At 43.7% G+C, this 19,184-nt stretch overlaps 2 protein-coding genes across 2 annotated transcripts; both read right to left on the reverse strand.

The window, feature by feature from the left end:
* Positions 1-2,671: 2,671 nt before the first annotated feature.
* LOC129761538 (transcription factor grauzone-like) lies at positions 2,672-4,284 on the reverse strand. The gene is made up of 2 exons (XM_055759263.1): positions 4,147-4,284; positions 2,672-4,090 (listed from the first exon to the last, which is right to left on the reverse strand). Exons 1-2 carry the CDS (start codon positions 4,282-4,284, stop codon positions 2,672-2,674), a joined length of 1,557 nt encoding a protein of 518 aa, XP_055615238.1.
* On the reverse strand, positions 4,151-18,918 carry LOC129769446 (transcription factor grauzone-like). Its single transcript, XM_055771729.1, has 3 exons — positions 18,700-18,918; positions 14,124-18,644; positions 4,151-4,326 (listed from the first exon to the last, which is right to left on the reverse strand). Exons 1-2 carry the CDS (start codon positions 18,838-18,840, stop codon positions 17,265-17,267), a joined length of 1,521 nt encoding a protein of 506 aa, XP_055627704.1. The 5' UTR covers positions 18,841-18,918; the 3' UTR covers positions 4,151-4,326; positions 14,124-17,264.
* Between the last annotated feature and the right edge of the window lie 266 nt (positions 18,919-19,184).

Below are 19,184 nucleotides of genomic sequence, written 5' to 3' on the forward strand. Positions count from 1 at the left end.
TGCTGCACATTCTTTCGTTGATCGACCACCAGCCAATCGCCCATTTCTGCATCTCCCCCATCACGATGATAGCTGTACCCAGCTCGTGTGTGTTGCCGCAGCTCTGGCAGATGGTATGACCACCTTGAAACGATCGATTAGGGTTTGATACTTAGTTGAGATTTCTTATGCCAAATAACACGCCTTGAATGTACTCTAAGTAATATTTCAGTTATCGCTTCAAAGTTATCGAGTGGTCCCCAATGGTGATTTCCGCCCTTTGCACCGCAACGCCGGTTATCGACCATCACGATTTCCTGCTTGTGGTAAACTATCTGCAGTTTCACACTTTGTATGGATTTGTCAGGATGGTCCCCATAGACATCACCTCGGCGGAGGACAACGCGAGCTATAAGCACGTTTTCACCATTTACTGCACCAAGGCTTCCATCGTTATCCTAATTTTTACCAGTACGTGATCAGCTGTTTATCGAAACTCACGAACGTTTCGATCAACTCACGAACATTGGTCAAGATACTCCCACCATTATTCCGACACATTTCTGCTGGTTGCATGAATCCTTTCCGGGATGTGTTGAGTTTCCGGTAGAACTTCCGCGTTTCATGAGAGTGGTGTAGTGGTCCGAATCGATGTTAGCCTCTCTATAGGTGCGACCAGAACAGGGTCGATCTGGGATTATGTTTAATTTGACGAACTCCAAAAGTATCGGTGGAGGAATTTGTGCTGGAAGGAGATACTACGTACGGTCATACTCTTGAAGGCGCTGATGTGCCTTGTATATAGCATTTACCGATGCGATCATGTCTTTCCACTCGGTTGCCAGCGTTACAATCCGTTCCAATAACGCTCCTGTCATCAGGATAACGATGTGAAGCCAATGATCTCCGTACCTTTAGGGAAATTCAGCCTTAGTACGCCGTCGTACATGCCGTTCAACAGGGTTTGTGTCGTAGACTAGCACCTCGTTTTCGAAGCAGCTTTTCACGAGTCTGCAATGATAGTGTGGGACTCACATCATGTGGAACGCAATAGCGATGCCCCCCCCCCCCAGCTGACACTACCGAACGCGTTCGTAATGTCAATCGTTATCACTGCACAGTATCGGTTTCCTCTACGGTGGATATCTTCTCGACCACTGTACAAATGGCATCTTCCGCAGATCTTCCTTTCCGAAATCCGAACGGTCCACAGTCCACAGTCCTGTCACACAGTCCATGAGCTCTCTCCGTGCATTCCCTCAATCTGTTAAGGATGATTCTCTTCAGAAATTTCCCAAGAATGTCCAGCAGGCATTTGAATCTATACGATGTTGGATCACCAAAACTTCCAAAACCTATTGCATATTACGAAACAGTCCTAGGACATACATTACATCAATGCTCTCTATTATGATGAGGGTCGCCTCACTAGCAGAATGGAACTCATCGCATCGATGCGATCCAGCGTTAATTTATTTGTTTCGCTCAACGTAATTGATCCTGCAATGGGTGAAGTATCAAATAACGTAAATGATTTTGGTTTGTCCAGTCGAAAATATGATCATGGTTTGTCCACTTTTTGAATGCTCTAGTTCAGCGCACGTATGTCAAATTAGGTATTCGAATATTTCAAAACAATATAAATATTATTTCAAAACAATATAAATATTGTTTTCTTCATGATTTACAGTAGTTTTATAGGATTCAAATGTTTCAAAGGATTATAAAATCCACATTCTATTGGTGTCAATGCACCGCTCACTTGAGTTAACTTTCAATCAATCACCAGATGATTATTTGGCACGTATTCAGACCTTTTCTGGATTATAACACTTAAAAATGTTGTAAACATCATGCTTGCACACCATTTGTATCAGATTTACATAGCTAAACCATGTAATTAACGAATTTAGATGATCTCAATTCTGACCATGAGTTGTTCGATTCACTAATGTTGTTTTGTCCACCTGATTTCTATGGAAACCGCTTGGCGCGCTGCAGTTTGTTTATGGTGTCCTTTGCGCATAGCAGGAATAAATTTCTCTGTGTTGAGTGTGTTGAAGTGAATACTTTTAAAATGCCCAAGAAAAGGCAATATTCTGAAGAAAGCCTAAATTATGGATGGATCAATATGATGACAGTACATTCAAGCAATGAGAAATGCAACATCTACTTTTAAATGGGTTTTTTTTCCATTCAAAAATAGTGATTCCTAAAACTGGACAAACCATGATAATTTTTTGGACAAACCATGATCAGAGGTGAACAAACCTCTTCGAGGAAAATATTTAAAAAACATAAGTATTTGAATAAATTCTTATGGTAGAACTAGAAACTAGAGACTCAGGGCTTTCCAACAACCGCAAACTCATCTTGATTATATGTGATTTTCATGAAGAAAAATCGATTTGCATTTACTAGTTGCGTGAAAACACCCTAAATTGGACAAACCAGAATCATTTACCCTATACGTTTTTACGTGAATGATAGAGACAGTTTTTCTAGTTCTTTCTTCTGTAGATTTTAGAGACCAAGCTTAACTTGGCAACTTAGACTGTTGAGAAATATTGCAAAGATAGAAACATAGAAAAAACGAAATCGTGAAAAAGGCATGTGATACTCACTTTGGAAATTTGAAGTCCGTTATCCTAATAAACTTCATTATGTCTCAGCTCACACATTTATTACCACTTTATTCCGCAAACATCGCCTCATTCTGCGACCGAGCTGTAGTATCCGGCACAGCGTCCTTGTTGGCGTATCTGGCCAACCGCTGCTCGAGCCATTCCTTCGGGTGTATCTTTTTCCGGTGGGTGTGCATATTTGCACTCGAGCTGAACGGTTTCTCACAGTGTGGACAGTAACAGAGTCCGTCTCTCGTGTGGACCGCAGCGACATGTTCCTTGAGGGTGCTTGCACGCGAATATTCCTTCCCACAGAGCGTACAGGGAAAAACACGTGGTCCCAAGTGCATCCGTGCCTTGTGACGCCTCAAAGCCACTAGATTGGGAGAGATGTGACCGCACGCCTCGCAGCTTAGCTCCCCTTCGTTCTTGTGTTGACGCACGTGGATGCGCCAGTAGTCATGATTTTTGCACCATTTTGAACAAACCGGACATTGCTTGCGCAGCTCTTCCGCGGGCACTTCGTGCGTCTTGCGATGAGTCATAAACATTGATCGCATATAGAATTGCTTCGAACATACATCGCAAATGTATTGCATCTGTTTGATGTGACGATACTTGATATGATTCTTCAGGACGTTAATGTTGCTAAAACATTTGCCGCACGTTTCACACTTTGCCGTCCCGTTATCTAACGTTTCGTGATCGGAGAGGTGTTTCTCCAAGGCACGTTCCCTGACGAAGGACTTGGGACAGCGGTGGCATTGAAAGGCACGTTCCAACTCTGTAGCATGACTCTCTTTTTTATGGCGGTTGTAGCCGAACCGATTCTTATAAGTTTTTTCACAAATCTCACACTTGAACGCATCCGGATTCATGACAAACTGAACATGTTGATAAAGCATGGACCGCATCCGGTATCGAACACCGCAACACGTTATGAAACCCTCCTTTTTGTGTATCTGTGAGCAGTGCCTCTGAAATACGTGAAAATGTTCAAACTCAACATTGCAGTTCTCGCAAACATATCGCGTGTGCTGTTTGATGAATATATCTTCTGCTTCGCGCTCTTGTGGCGTTTTTGATGGATATGGATAAGAAGCTTTGTCATTCTTGCTTTTTTTCTGCCGCCCAGTTACTGTCCTTTTAGTATACTCTCGCGTCGCACGGGGCTTCTCTTCGACAACTTTCGGTTCGTACTCCGAATGGGTTACCTCCTCGTTGGAGAACTCTTCTTGCTCGGAATCTTGCTGATCGGCGGAAGTTACAACCTGCTCTTCCGGACTCGATTCTCGCTTTATCTCTGTAAAACTTTCTGTCTTGACGAATTCTAAAATGAACTCTTGCTCTTCTTCCTTGACAATCACTGGCACCGGTATGGGTTCCCTCCGCTGGTGCAATTTCTCCACATCCAGGTAGAACTCGTGAAATTCACTGATCTTCTCCCAACAAATCTTGCAGATGACATTATCCCGTAGGTCATCATCCTGATGTAGAATAATTTACTAAAAACGAGCTCAGAGAATAATTTACTTATACTCACCCGGAACCAGAAATGCTGGAAAAGTACACCGCTAATGTGGCTGCTTTTATCTGTATCGTTGTTCTCGTCTAGAATACGGTGAAAATTGAGCGACTTTCTCGCGCACATTAAACAGTTTTCGCCCGATTTGTGGTCCATCTTTTGTTTTTGTTTGCGCAATTCGTTCATATGGCTGTCGGTCTGTGGACGGAAAATGAAGCTCTACGTGTTGTATCAGACAAATCGAAAGCATACGTAAATGGGTAGATTAAAAATGGAAATAAATAATAACGAATTCGTTTTTGAACTTGGATTAGTTCCAAACTGACCGTGTAATAAAAAAGACGGGTGGGTAATGTCGGGGACATAACCGGAGTGACGTAGGACTATACAAAGGGGACATCTTTTGTTAAATATATATTTTAAATATATTGTTTTATTTTCTTCTCCTACGTGAATACCAACCTATCTACCTGAAAAATGGATTAGTTTACTGTTTACTCTTTATGAATATGTTGATGGTTCTGAAAAGAACCTTTGGTGTTGTGTTTTTGTTATCACTCGATATTCTCATCTTGTTCGGTTAAACCTTCCTGTTTAGCTATTGCGTTTGCCACTCGCCACAGGTTTCACAGTTGGAAAATTTCTTCCCATCCAGCTTGTGACATATTCTTCAGTAAATTACATTTAATGCAACTTTGCCACTCACTGAAACTAATTGTTGCCTTGCCGAACCGAAGCTGCTCTGTTCTTGATGCGTGTTTTCTGATTGTCGTGAGCAGCTTTGCAAGCCAACTCGAGCACTCCGACGGCCGAAACTCTATAATCGCTGTTAGGTATACTGGTGCTCCGGCACCAATCCGTTCGGCCTAGTTACCCTTGCAGAGCAATCAGTGAATGCGGCCAACAGGGAACTGGAGACCTGCACGGTTCGAGTGAGACTTTGCCTTTCCCTTAACTTGTCCTCCTTTGTTACGTCCACGATGCCGATGCCGTACAACCACACGGGTTTACGGTTTGAAAGAAAATAAGATATTTTTTTGGGGTCCGCGTGTTTTATACTCTAGCGCAATTTAAGAATTGGTGAAAATCAATAAGCTCAGAACAACTACCAAATTCACATACTCATCATATCCTGGCAAACAAATTATGAAAAAATCAATTAGTGTTTTATTATTATTTTGGATAATGTTTCAGAAAGCATTGAACTGGATTTCCTAAACTCTTTTTTAGAGGTTTAATGGCCCTGAAAAGCGCCTTGTTTTATGGAATGGTTCCAATTTAGAAAACTTAGTACTCGTGGTTTTGAAAAAAAACCATTTCGAACGCCCTCGATGCCGCCTTGTTCTGGATTTGCCACCAAAGCAGTTTGTATAAAGAACAAACTTTTTTCTTCTGCTACCTGATGCCGTTTTGCGATTGCGTTTGCCACTCGCCACTCGCTGCAACTGCCTGTTGTCTTGATGTCCACCGAACCGAATGTGTTCTGTTCCGAATGCGGGTTTTCTTATCGTCGCGAGCAGCTTTGCCAGCTAACTCGATCACTTCGGCGGCCGAAACTATATAACGCCGGCTAGGTGGACTGGTGCACTGGTACTAACGCGCTCGGCCTAGCTACCCTTGCGGGGAACTCCAGATCAACACGGTTCGAGCGGGATTTTGCTTTTCCCTTCACTTTTCCTCCTTTACCATGTCCAGACATGGCTGCTTGGGTTGGTTTGTTGATGTGTTGTGATGCGAACCGATGTGGTGTACGGTTTGAATGAGAATGATCGTTACGGAAGGAAGGAAGGTATTGTATTATAGAGACTTTAAATTTTTGCAGTTCATTCGTCTCTAGCCTTGAGAAAGGCCCTTTGAAAACTCTACTCTACTCTACTCCAGCGCTACCACCTCCGCCCTCTTGCCTTGAGAAAGGCACTCGATCCCTCGCCGTCCAGCTCGTCCAGCAACGATGTTGTCCAGTCGGTGTCCACACAAAGAATGATCGTTACGGCAGCGGTGCGGGGATTTTTAAGCTGACTGGCTGGCTCGAGAATTACGCATGTGTGAGACTGCGACCAATGTTCCGTTCATTTTTTCCTTTCCTTTCCAATCGTGCTTCATTCTATTTCGCTGCTGCTCTGGTTGCCCGTTTTGGTCGGTACGATTTGAGGAGCACAAAATGAACCAATCAAAAATGGGCACATAGTGCATTTTGACAATGCTTGATATTTGACAATTATTCAATTATTTATCTCAAGAAAAATGAAATGTTATTCGTTATGATAGATGCGTAGATATATTTCCTATCAATTGATGCAAAAACCTTTGCGATCTATTGAGAAATGCTCGAGTTATAAGCGTTCCAAATCTTGCATTTTTTCCTACTTGTTCAGTGCCTAGATTTCCATTTCACCCCCTATATCTTCCGGTTAGACGTAGTCCTACGTCAAAACAAACCTTGTCGGATTCACGAATGATACGATTTGTTGGTGTGTGTTCTATAGTCTGAGTTATTTATAGCAAATTCATTTTTAAAACTGAGTTAGTTGCAAACTGACTCTGCAATAAAAAAAACGTTTTCAGGTTCACGAATGAGGGGGTCTTCGTAGCCACTTGGTTACGCGTTCGCTTACTAAGCGATCGATCGTGAGTTCAAACTCAGGGCCCTCAATTGACCATCTTTGTGTTGTTATAGAATAATTACGTCCACGCCGCGTCCATAGCCATCATCAGCTATGGAGATCGATCCACGGTGGAACAAAGATCGATTCATCCATACAACTGCTCTGCTCTGCAAGAAACATCGGGCTGCTGTTCTATAAATAACCGAACAATGATCAATATCAACTGTCTCCGCTGTCCGGTCTGCTGAACAATGGAAGAACAGATAGAATACCCTGACGCCGAAATGGCTACTAGAGTGTAATTTACCATAATGTAATGGAACAGAAAACCTAACGCCTAAATGGCTACTACTTCTACTGTGTAATTTACAATTAATAGAAACATAAACATATGTACATGTACACGATAAAAACCCGGCTCTGTTACAGATAAAATGCTAATGAGCCTGATAAATAAATAAATGGGATAAAAAAAAAGGCGCAAGAGCGGGCCACCAGCCGGGTTCAACCCGAAGAGCTACCGCCACACGGAAACAGCAGTCATCGACATCACCCAAGAAACGCTGCGCCTACGAGGCGTGTTGTGACTGCCAGACGGCAGTCTTCCACACTCGTGGGTACCACTAGGCGCCGGATCATGTGGACACACGAAATGAACGAATTCGTGATCCGCGCCTATTACATCTGCACTGCTTTGGAGACGGACATGAGCGGTCGCCCTCGAATACTAACAATGTTCGAGGAAGCGTATCCAGAGTTCGTTGGGAGGCTTGATCAGAACGCGATGAACGCGAGGCGTAGAGCGATAGTACGCAACAACATGCTCTCCCAAACGCAAATCGACGAGATCAAGCAGCAGGTGCAGAGAGAAATAAGCTCCAGGAACAACAGAGCAAGCGATGTGTCGAGACGAAGTTCAGTACGGCTGAGCAATTCATTCGCGAGTGGGGCACGCGAATCAGCACCAGTGGAGGCCACAGTACAACAACCCCCTGAGCCGGAAGACCCACAGCCAGATCAACAACTACTACGCGATCTGGTCTTCCACTACGGCGAGGCGATCTCACAGTTCCGCGACACAGACCCATTGTCGCGCCCCAGGATCCCGAAGTTGCAGCATTCCCGCAGGCTGACAAGTGCAGTAAAGCTCATGAACGAGCACGTTCTTCCGCTGCACTTGGTTGATGCTGAGAACATGGAGGAGCTGCAACTGAAAGTTTACTGCGCTACTGTGGCGACCGCCAAAAGTTTAGGATACCGTATTAGGCCAAGAGGCGGACTGCTCCAACATCTCCGTGAAAGGCGTGAGCCTCCATGGCGAAGTAGATTGGAGCAACGGATCCTAAACAAGCGCGCCGCAATTGGAAGACTGATGGCGTACAAAAGAGGCAGCAGATCGGCGAAATTATGTCGCCAAGTTGCTGTGATCGTGCGGCCTACTGAACTTCGCCAGCTGGGAGCTCACCAGCTGACGGAAAAACTCGACACACTGGTACAGCAATTGAGCGTCCTTACAAAACGGCTGAAACGTTACTCTGACTCTGCAAAGCGCCAGGAACAAAATCGGATGTTCAGAGATAACGAGAAAGCGTTCTACGACCACATTAGCGACGAGACGCCCGACTACCGCGAAGGTTTGCCAGATATTAGCGATGTGACGAACTTCTGGGCTGGTATTTGGGAGACCCCAGTAGAACATCGCGACGGGCAAATGTGGTTAAGACGGGAGGAGAAGTGTTGTGGTGAAATTGGAGAGATGCCAGCTATCATCGTCGGAGAGAACGATGTCCGCGAAGCCTGAGGAACTGGGCAGCACCGGGCCCCGATGGTGTTCAGAACTTTTGGCACAAGAAGCTGACCGTCGCACATCCAAAGATAGCTGAGTGTTTCAACAAGGTGCTACGTGACCCACACAACCTTCCTGAATTCGCCACCCGTGGCGTCACCCTCCTCCCGAAAGACAGCAACACATTGAACCCATCAAAGTACAGACCGATAACGTGCCTATCGAGTCTGTACAAAATACTGAGCAGCATAATTACCGCCAAAGTTTCTGCTCACTGCGAACAGCATCACATCATCGCAGAAGAGCAGAAAGGATGCAGGAAAAATACGCATGGCTGCAAAGACCAGGCCATCATCGACGCAGCCATAGTCGGCCAGGCGGTATATAACCAGCGGAACCTAAGTATGGCCTACATCGATTACAGGAAGGCTTATGACTCCATACCTAACTCGTTTCTCGTCCGGGTATTGGAGCTCTACAAAATTGATCCCGTCGTCGTTAGGTTCCTGCAGCATGCGATGAGGCAGTGGAGTACGTCTCTGCACCTCAGTGATGGGGAAAATGTGTTGCAGTCTAGAACGCTGCAGATAAAGAGGGGGATATTCCAAGGCGACTCTTTCAGCCCGCTTTGGTTTTGTCTGGCACTGAACCCCCTCAGTAGGACGCTCAATAGAAACGGTCATGGCTATAAAATAAGGTATGGCGACGGCGCCCACGAAGAAGTGACCCATACCTTCTACATGGATGATCTCAAGGTCTACGCTGATTCACGTCAGCGTCTAGGTGTAGCTATCCGGGTTGTCGAAGACATAAGCAGGGACATCTGCATGGAGTTCGGCCTCGACAAGTGCCGCTGTGTCCAACTGCTGAAAGGGCAGCTTACCGAATCCGGAGGTTACGAGGTCTATGACGGCGAGTTCATAAGAGACATGGTTCGTGGCGAATCCTATAAATATCTTGGATTCCGACAGCTCACCGGGATTCGCCACTCCGACATCAAGACGGAGCTGCGAGACAAGTTCTTGAGTCGAGTGAACTGTGTCCTGAGGACTTTCCTCAACGCGGGGAACAAGGTACGCGCGATCAACACATTCGCGGTTCCCCTGCTGACCTTCAGTTTTGGTGTAGTCAAATGGAGCAAAACTGACCTAGAGGACCTTGAGAGGAGGATGAGGAAAGCATTTAAAGAGGCCGGAATGCACCATCCTCAATCGGCACTGGAGAGAGTTTCACTGCCACGCAAAGAAGGGGGACTTGGAATAGTCGACATATCTGCACTGTGTGTTGCCCAGGTACGACAACTGCGCGAGTACTTCGCAGAACGCGCCAACCAAAACGCGCTATACCGGGCTGTCTGCGCCGCCGACAGAGGATACAGCGCTCTGCACTTGGCGCAAGCGGAGTACCAACTCAACTGCAATCTGCAGACAGTGGAGGAGAAGATTGCAGCTTGGAAGCAGAAGGCAGTGCATGGTGCCCACCCCCATCAACTGGACCGGCCACACGTCGACAAGGCCGCATCTAATCTGTGGCTAACGCGTGGTGAACTCTCTTCAGTAGTAGAAGCCGACATGATAGCCATCCAGGACAGGATAATGTCGACGAGAAACTGCAGGCGGTACGTCTGGCATCAAGACGTTGATGACATTTGCCGGATGTGCCATCAACCAGGTGAAAACATAGAGCACATTATAGGAGGCTGTCCCGTTTTGGCCAACGCAGCCTACACCGAGCGCCACAACAACGTGGCCCGTATTGTTCATCGACAACTGGCGCTCCAATGTGCTCTACTGGAAGACAACGTACCAAACTACCGGTACCTGCCTGCACCTGTCCTGGAAAATGACCGTTTCAAGCTGTACTGGGATCGCACTGTTCTGACCGACCTCTCGATCCACCACAACCGCCCAGATATAATGGTTTACGACAAGAGCGACCGCAAAGTCACCATCATCGATGTCGCTATTCCACTGAACCAAAATCTGGAGGAGACCCATGGTCGCAAAATCTGCAAGTACCGACCATTGGCCGTGGAGCTCAAGGAACTGTGGGGGCTAAGGGAGGTCCCAAGAATTGTTCCAGTCGTTCTCTCTGGAACTGGAATTGTCCCGAAGACACTTCTGGAAGCGCTAAAGGTGTTGAATATGGAGAAGGAATTGGCCGGCATCCAAAAGTCGGTCATCCTTAGCACCTGCGCGATTGTCCGACAATTTCTCGGTCAGGACTGAAACAGCACGAGCATGCAGATACGTGCATTCCGCAGAGCCTAGTCTCCCTTTGGCATTCAGAAGCCCGGGGGCAGGTGAAAATTCTGGCTAGGTTCGCCTAGTTAAGAAGTGAGATAAGTCTGATAAAAAAAAAAGGTTCACGAATGCGGCGGAGTAGTCTGATTTGCTTATATTCAAGGGATTGCTAATATGGCCCCCTCTTTGTAGTCAGCATAGAAACTCATGAGCATAGAAATCATAACCTAGAATCAAAAATGGAGTGCTCCGCGCGATTCTCCAGCAGTGATATAGGGCCGATTCTCTAATACACTTCACGGTGGAAACGAAATAAACGGCACGCCATTGAACTACGTTTTATGAGTTAGTGAAGTTTCGAAGATAATAATGAGTTTTCAGGCAGAATGAGCACTTTTCAAATAAAAAATTATTAATGAAAATTAAACTTCTTCGTATCAAACTGGTATTCAATGTGAGTGGAAAACTTTGTTTTCTTCATGTGGTATAATAATCTCATACAAACATATCAAGGACGGCGCCAGTGGTTGTATGGTTAGCGTAACAGCCTCACAATCCGATCGGCCTGGGTTCAATCCCAGCTGGCGTCGTTGGGATTTTCTGAGGCGAAAAATCTCTGGTTACGTCTTCCTTCGGAGCGGAAGTAAAAGAAGTTGGCCCGGCTCATGAGTTGTTGAGTCTGATAGGTAGGAACAGGTGGAGTCGCCTCCCTGATGTCGGTGATTGGCACTAAAGTGGCGGAAATAGGCCGACGAAAAATAAGCGAAGATAAAAAAAAAAAACATCAAAATTTAATTTGTTTTCTTCATGTGATATAATAATCTCATACGAAAATTTCATCTGAAGATAATTTGATATTATAATGATAAGTTTAGTGGGAAACTAATCTCGTATCCAGATGTCGACACCGTACCGTTATACGATACGTTTCATTCTGTTTCATTCATTTATACCGTGAAGTATATTCGAGAATCAGGTCCTCCGTTTCCACCGTGAAGTGTTAAATCAGGCCCGATATGAACGGCACGCCATTGAACTACGTTTTACGAATTAGTGAAGCGTCAGAGATAATGATGGGTTTTCATGCAGAATGAGCACTTTTCAAACAAAAATTGTTAATGAAAATATACTTCTTCGTTTCAAATTAGTGTCCAATGTGAATGGAAAACTTTGTTTTCTTCATGTGGTAAAATAATCTCATACCAAAATTTTATATAAAGATAATTTGATAAGTTTTAGTGGGAAAATAATTTCGTATCCAGATGTCGACACCGTGTCGTTGTCATCGCGGATACACTTCATTTTGTTTTCATCATGAAGTGTATTTGAATCAGACCCATTAGTTACAAATCGCCAAGAAAGTTTCCAGATGGGTATCCAAACATCGCTTGCCAAAAGAAATTATCCAACGTAATCAAATATTAACATACATGACTCCAAACTTTAAACAATACGCGAGCCTCCTAAGCGCGAGCCCTGTTTTGTTGCCTACGCTCAATTTGCATTGGTTGGGATAGGGTTGCCAGGGCCCGGATCATATTTGCGATGAAAATGTACAGTGTCGACGTCTGGGGCGATATTAGTGCTTGGGAGGTAATTTTTTCTCTATCATATCAGAAGGGCCAAGTGCAGTGTAAAAATATAATAGTTTGAATGAAATTTTTTACTTCATATTATTTGATTACCTAACACATGAAGTCCTGACACTCACTTAACCATTTGTCGATGCATTTCCTGTTTGTTCCACAAATGATTACTATTTTAATATAAAATCATCATTAGACACAGTTTTCGTCAGGGCACGGCATAGTCATAGTCAACTGAGGATAGTCGGCTGACTAACCGACTGACTATCCGTAGTCAGTTAGTAATGGCTTTTGGCTTCTTCATGCGGTTTCTCCGCCAAAACGACTGAACAGTCAGTCGGGCGTTTAGTCGCTATCTCCCTCTACCGACTCGACTATATCATTTCATTCTTCCCAGTCAAATTGTCCTCATTGCATTTTGAAGTGACTTCCCCCAAAACGAATTCGTTCCTCTCTCTCTTTCCCATGTATCTTTATGCATGCATCGATGTTTGAGTTCACCGTGGTTTGACAAACGCTACAGGTGAGCTAGATTTTTTTGTATCGTACACGAAAATTACTCACACGTATAAAATAGCGTGCAGTGTGTGAGAGCTATTTTGCATGCCTAATACTAACTAATACTAACGCGAGGACCTATATATGATAAATGTCTAGGTTCGTTGGTATGAGTTCACGATGGGTAGAAAATAAACCGTCCATTGATGGGGTAACTACTTTTTTGCATCAGGAGTCATGTTTTCGTTCCTCTTCATATGGACGTACAATAAGATTGCATACGGGGGTACAAAATTAGTGTCAGGGGGAAATGGAAATGTGGATTGAAGTCAGTTGAATGAAGAGGCAGATTTGTATTCATTAGTCGAGTCAGTGAAAATAACCACTGACTGGACTAGTTCAACAGTCATCCTCGCTAGTCAACGCTAGTCAATTCATTTTCTAGTCAAGTCATTTTTTGTTGGCGGTGACTGCCGAAGCAGCTCTAGTCGAAGCGGAACTACTGGGAGTAGAGTAGGTCTTCATTTTTTACCGTCGAAGATTTCGGGCCCTGATTTTCGTTCAATATGTTTCTACGATATCGATAAAAAACCTCTTATTTCGTCATATAAAATAAATATTCGATTCGTTAAAGAAAATTTTCATTCATAATTTTGATTTTGAAAGCATGTTTATTCCGCCTGAATATCCATCATTATTTTCGCCTCCCAATGAAAGCACACGAAGCTTAATGCCGCCTACGCGAATAACTCTTCAAAATCAGAATCCGAAATGGATTCCGATTCCAATTATACAAAAGCAAAAGCAGCAGGTTTTAGATTTCCATAGTCTTTATTTTTAGATTTTCCTAAACAGTACTCGGAACTTGACAGTTCCGTTGTATTGGTGAATCCGAGTGCAAACCCGTGAAACATCTCAGTGTGAAACTAACAGCTTCCGGGTTGAACCTAATGCGAAACTAGGTTGAAACTGAGTGAATAAAAAAAGTTTTGATAGCAGTTAGTTTGACACTGGAGTTGAAACTGGACAAAAACGAATTCGTTATTGTATTCGCGATGAAAAATATACAGTGTCGACAATCGACAATAAACAGTTCGACTCAATCGAATCTATTTCTCAAGTGCATTTTGCTTGAAAAAATATCCTGATTAATAAATGATAAATTTATTTTTATTATTAATTTCCCCATGCTGTCAAACGTTTCTTTTATAAAAGGTGCAAACGATTTCAAGCCTCGGGCTTTGTTTATTTAGATTTTGTTACCTAGCTTACTTACTTAATCAGCAAAAGGCCCCAGTGGCCTGTGCTGTACACGGAAGTCGTCTTCATTCACCTCGGTCCATAGCTGTTTGTCACCAGCCATGTAGTCTGCGTAGGATCCGCAAGTCGGCTTCCACTTGGTCGTACCATCTTGCCCGCTGCGCACCTCTTCTTCTCGTTCTTATCGGATCGTTGTCGAGGACCATTTTCACTGGGATGTCGTCCGACATTCAGAAAATCCACAAGTATATAGAATGAATTATGAACACACGATTATCCCTAAGGTCACGACGAGTACATGGTTCAAGGGATTGAATGTAGGTCGTGATTTCATTCGCGTGATATCTCGGCTTATGTCCAATCACTACAACCTAAACGCGCATCTTTATCGCATTGGGCTCGCAGCAGACAATCTTTGTGATTGTGGCGATGGCTACCACGACATCGAGCATGTTGTCTGGTCGTGTATCCGGTTCCATGCTGCCCGCTCTCAGCTCACCAGAGCATTGAGGGCACTAGGCAGACAATCGGTTATCCCCGTCCGGGATATCTTAGGTAGCCGCGATCCTGATCTTCTGCTTCATCTATACCTGTTCCTCAGAAACGCCGATGTCAACGTTTAATGATGTTTCCTCCGTTGTATCCCTGTATCATATCCCTCCTATCCGATCGATAAACTTTTACTTAGTCGCGGCAATACATACACATACTCTTTACAGATACACATGTCGAAGGTTGTGCAGGCCACTGAACATTCAACAAGAGCCAAAGGTTGTACCGCTCATGACAACTCTACACGAGCTGAAGATTGTACCGCCCAGTGACTATTCTACCCTGGATTTCTCGAGTACAGACTAGGGGGGCGTCGCTGATTAATGATCAGTTGCACCCCAATAGGAAGTATCCCATGTCGGCCACACAGACATAGTACTGGAGACTGCAACATCCCAATTATGAGAATCTTTGTAATACTAACCTCGAGCCAACCGCGAGTAATCGGTTACATATTACTAACATAGTCGTAAGACAAAAATTGTCAAAATATTGAACTCCCGGCCCCCTCAGGCTAACGCCATATGTGCCTTAATGAAATATATATGTTGGAAAAAAAAAATAGAATGAAATCAACAACGAGGGACCTCTAATGTCTCTAGTAGACATTAATTCATTTGCACTAGAAAATTTGAATGATTATGACATTGTATTTTTATTAATTTGGACCTTTATTTTACAATAGATTAATCTAGATCCTTCAAACGACCACTTCACAAAACGAAGGTATTCCGGTTACACACCGTTTCAATAATCAGTTTTATGGATATGGTTTGAGCTACAACCAAAACTTCAAAGCTGAAGTAAATTAAGTTATCACAGTTCCGTTTTTGTTGAAAAACTGGGGCGATGTTCACTCAATCAACCGTATATCAGACTAGTTGTCATTTCTAAACTCATGAAATTTAGTTCGTAGTTGTGAAATATATTCTTTGTTCACATTTATTGAAATAAACTACAAAACCTCAAGGCAAGTTTAGTGAAATGTGCTATATAACAATGCCAATTAATATACAATTGAATAAGCCATCAAACTTGGTCCAGATGTAAGCTATGAATTTTAGTTTTTTTCGATATGACTGTGAAGACTTTTGAAGACATTTCTTCGTACCATGTGAAGACATTTTTACGTACAATGTGAAGACATTTGAAAAAAATGCCTGTCATCCCTGCTTGGCAACCACACCGGTCTCAGGTGATACTCACTAGGAAAACCCCAAATCCGTCTTTCTAATAAACTTCATTATTTCTAAGTCCACACAGTCCACTTTTTCCGCAACCATCGCCCTATTCTGCGACTGGGCTATAGTACCTAGAGATGTCGGTTAATCTTTCGATTAGTTCAAATAATCGAATGTATGAAATTAAAATCGAATAATTTTGTATCGAATACTCAAATACAAAATCAAAATATGAATACATCGAATGATTGTCATCGTATGGGTCTTCGTAGCCACTTGGTTACGCGTTCGCTTACTAAGCGATCGATCGTGAGTTCAAACTCAGGACCCCCAATTGACCATCTTTGTGTTGTTATAGAATAACTACGTCCACGCAACCATCATCAGCTATGGAGATCGATCCACGGTGGAACAAAGATCGATTCATCCATACAACTGCTCTGCTCTGCAAGAAACATCGTGCTGCTGTTCTATAAATAACCCAACAATGATCAATATCAACTGTCTCCGCTGTCCGGTCTGCTGAATAATGGAAGAACAATACCCTTACGCCTAAATGGCTACTACAGTGTAATTTACCATAATGTAATGGAACAGAAAACCTAACGCCTAAATGGCTACTACTTCTACTGTGTAATTTACAATTTATAGAAACATAAACATATGTACATGTACACGATAAAAACCCGACTCTGTTACAGATAAAATGCTAATGAGCCTGATAAATAAATGGGATAAAAAAAATGATTGTCATCTTTTTCTTCTTGGATGGCACTAACGTTCCACTGGAACTTTTGCCTTCTCAACGTAGCATTACTTGCGTCATTTTTATTAGTAGTATTTGGTTGAGATTTCTATGCCGAATAACACGCCTTGAATGTACTCTGGAGTGAAAAGCTCTGGAATACGCGTGACCACAGTGTAAGTCGGAAGAATTTTCTTTCACGAAAAATTCCCCGGCCAGAACGGGAATCGAACCCGAACCCCCGGCATGATAGTGTGGGCGCTAACCACTCGGCCACAGGAGCACTGATTGTCATAGTAATCGCGATTAATAAAAGAAGGAGCCATTTTCAAGGTTAATGCAATTTAGGTTAAGAGTTAAGTGCAATTTTTTATCCAACATAGACAACCCGATAGAACATGCGACCACAATGACAACGTGATACGTTATACATACTTTAATCATAATGCTTTTAGTGGTGTCGTGTCCACTCTTAAAGTGTATTTGAATCGTAGTGAACCTCAGCTATTGGCACTGCGAACCATAGTTCGATTCTAGTCAGTAGTTTTTTCAGTTTATGCATTCCGTGGCTTTTCGAAAAAGTTTGTATGTCCCGGCGTGAATATTTTTTAGAAATAAATTAAAAAACATTGTTGTAAAATGTCCCAACGAATAATCGATAATCAAATAAATGAAAAATTTAGAAATCTCTAATAGTACCCGGCACAGCATCCTTGTTGCCGTATTTGGCCAACCGCTGCTCGAGCCACTCCTTTGGGTGCATCTTCTTCCGGTGGGAGTGCATATTAGCACTCGAGTTGAACGTCTTCTCGCAGTGCGGACAGTTATACAGTACGTCTCCGGTGTGGGCCGCCGCGACATGTTCTTTGAGGGTGATTGCTCGCGCGTACTCCTTCCCACAGAGTGTACAGGGGAAAACGCGTGGTCCCGAGTGCATCCGTGCCTTGTGACCCTTCAAAGCCATTAGATTGGGAGAGATGTGACCGCAAACGTCGCAGCTTAGTTCCCCTTCGTTCTTGTGGCGACGCACGTGTACACGCCAGTAGTCATGATTTTTGCACCACTTCGAACAAACCGGACACTGCTTGCGGAGCTCTTCCGCGGGCACTTCGTGCGTCTTGCGATGGGTCAGAAAAGTTGATCGCATGAAGAATCCCTTCGAACATACATCACAAATGTATTGCATCTGCTTGACGTGACGATACTTGATATGATTCTTCAGGATATTGATGTTACTGAAACACTTCCCACACGTTTCACACTTTGCCGTCCCGTTATCTAACGTTTCGTGATCGGATAGATGTTTTTTCAGAGCACTTTCCCTGACGAATGACTTGGGACAACGGTGGCACTTAAAGGCACGTTCCACTTCTGTAGCATGGCTCTCTTTCTTGTGGCGGTTGTAGCCGAAACGATTCTTATAAGATTTTCCACAAATCTCACATTTGAACGCATCCGGATTCATGACAAACTGAACATGTTGGTAAAGCACGGACCGCTTGCGGTGTCGAATACCGCAACACGTTATGAAACCCTCCTTCTTATGTATCTGTGAGCAATGCCGCTGAAACACGTGAAACTGTTCAAACTCAACGTTGCAGTCCTCGCAAACATATCGCGTGTGCTGTTTGATGAATATGTCTTCTGCTTCGCGTTCTTGTGGCGTCTTCGGTGGATACAGATAAGCGGCTTTGTCTTTCTTGCCCTCCTTCTGCTGTCTAGTTTCCGCCCTTCTGGTGTACTTTCGCTTCACACGAGGCTTCTGTGCGACAACTTCGGGTTCGTATTCCGAATGGGTTCCCTCTTCTTGCTCGGAATCTTGCTGATCGGCAGAAGCTACCGTCTGTTCCTCCGGGCTCAATTCTTGCTTTAGCTCCGTAGAACTTTTAGTCGTGACAATGTCTAAAATAAACTCTTCCTCTTCCTCCTTGACGATCACTGGCAACGGTATGGGTTCCCTCCGCTGGTGCAATTTCTCCACATCCAAGTAGAACTCGTGAAACTCACTAACCTTCTCCCAGCAAATCTTGCAGATGACATAATCCCGTAAGTCATCATCCTGAAATAAAATAATTTACTAGAAACGAATTCGAGAATAATTTACTCACACTCACCCGAAACCAGAAATGCTGGCAAAGTACACCGCTAATAATGTGGCTGCTTATTTCTGTATCGTTGTTCTCGTCTAGAAGACGGTAAAAATTGAGCGGCTTTCTCGCGCACATCAAACAGTTTTCGCCCGATTTGTGGTCCATCTTTTGTTTTTGTGCGCGGTGATGGTAATAATCGAATTTTGTGACACCACTCTCCCACAGTTTGTTCGTCTGGCTGTCAGTCTGTGGACGGAAAATGAAACTCTACATGTTGTACCAGGCAAATTGAAAGCGTATAGAAATGGGTAGATTAAAATGAAAATATCTAAAAGGGAAGCAGAAATCGCTTTTTTTTCTTCCCGAACGCATGTTTGATCTACTTTTCGGTGGGCGCTTAAAAACTTTAGTTTGAAAAGTTTTAAATGATTGATAATGGTAATGAATTAGAGAGACTTTAAACTCTGAGAGTTCATTCGTCTCTTATTGATAATGCTTGTTTGGTCTCC

Source organism: Toxorhynchites rutilus, chromosome 1 (assembly GCF_029784135.1).
Source record: "Toxorhynchites rutilus septentrionalis strain SRP chromosome 1, ASM2978413v1, whole genome shotgun sequence".
Taxonomy (NCBI): Eukaryota; Metazoa; Arthropoda; class Insecta; order Diptera; family Culicidae; genus Toxorhynchites; species Toxorhynchites rutilus.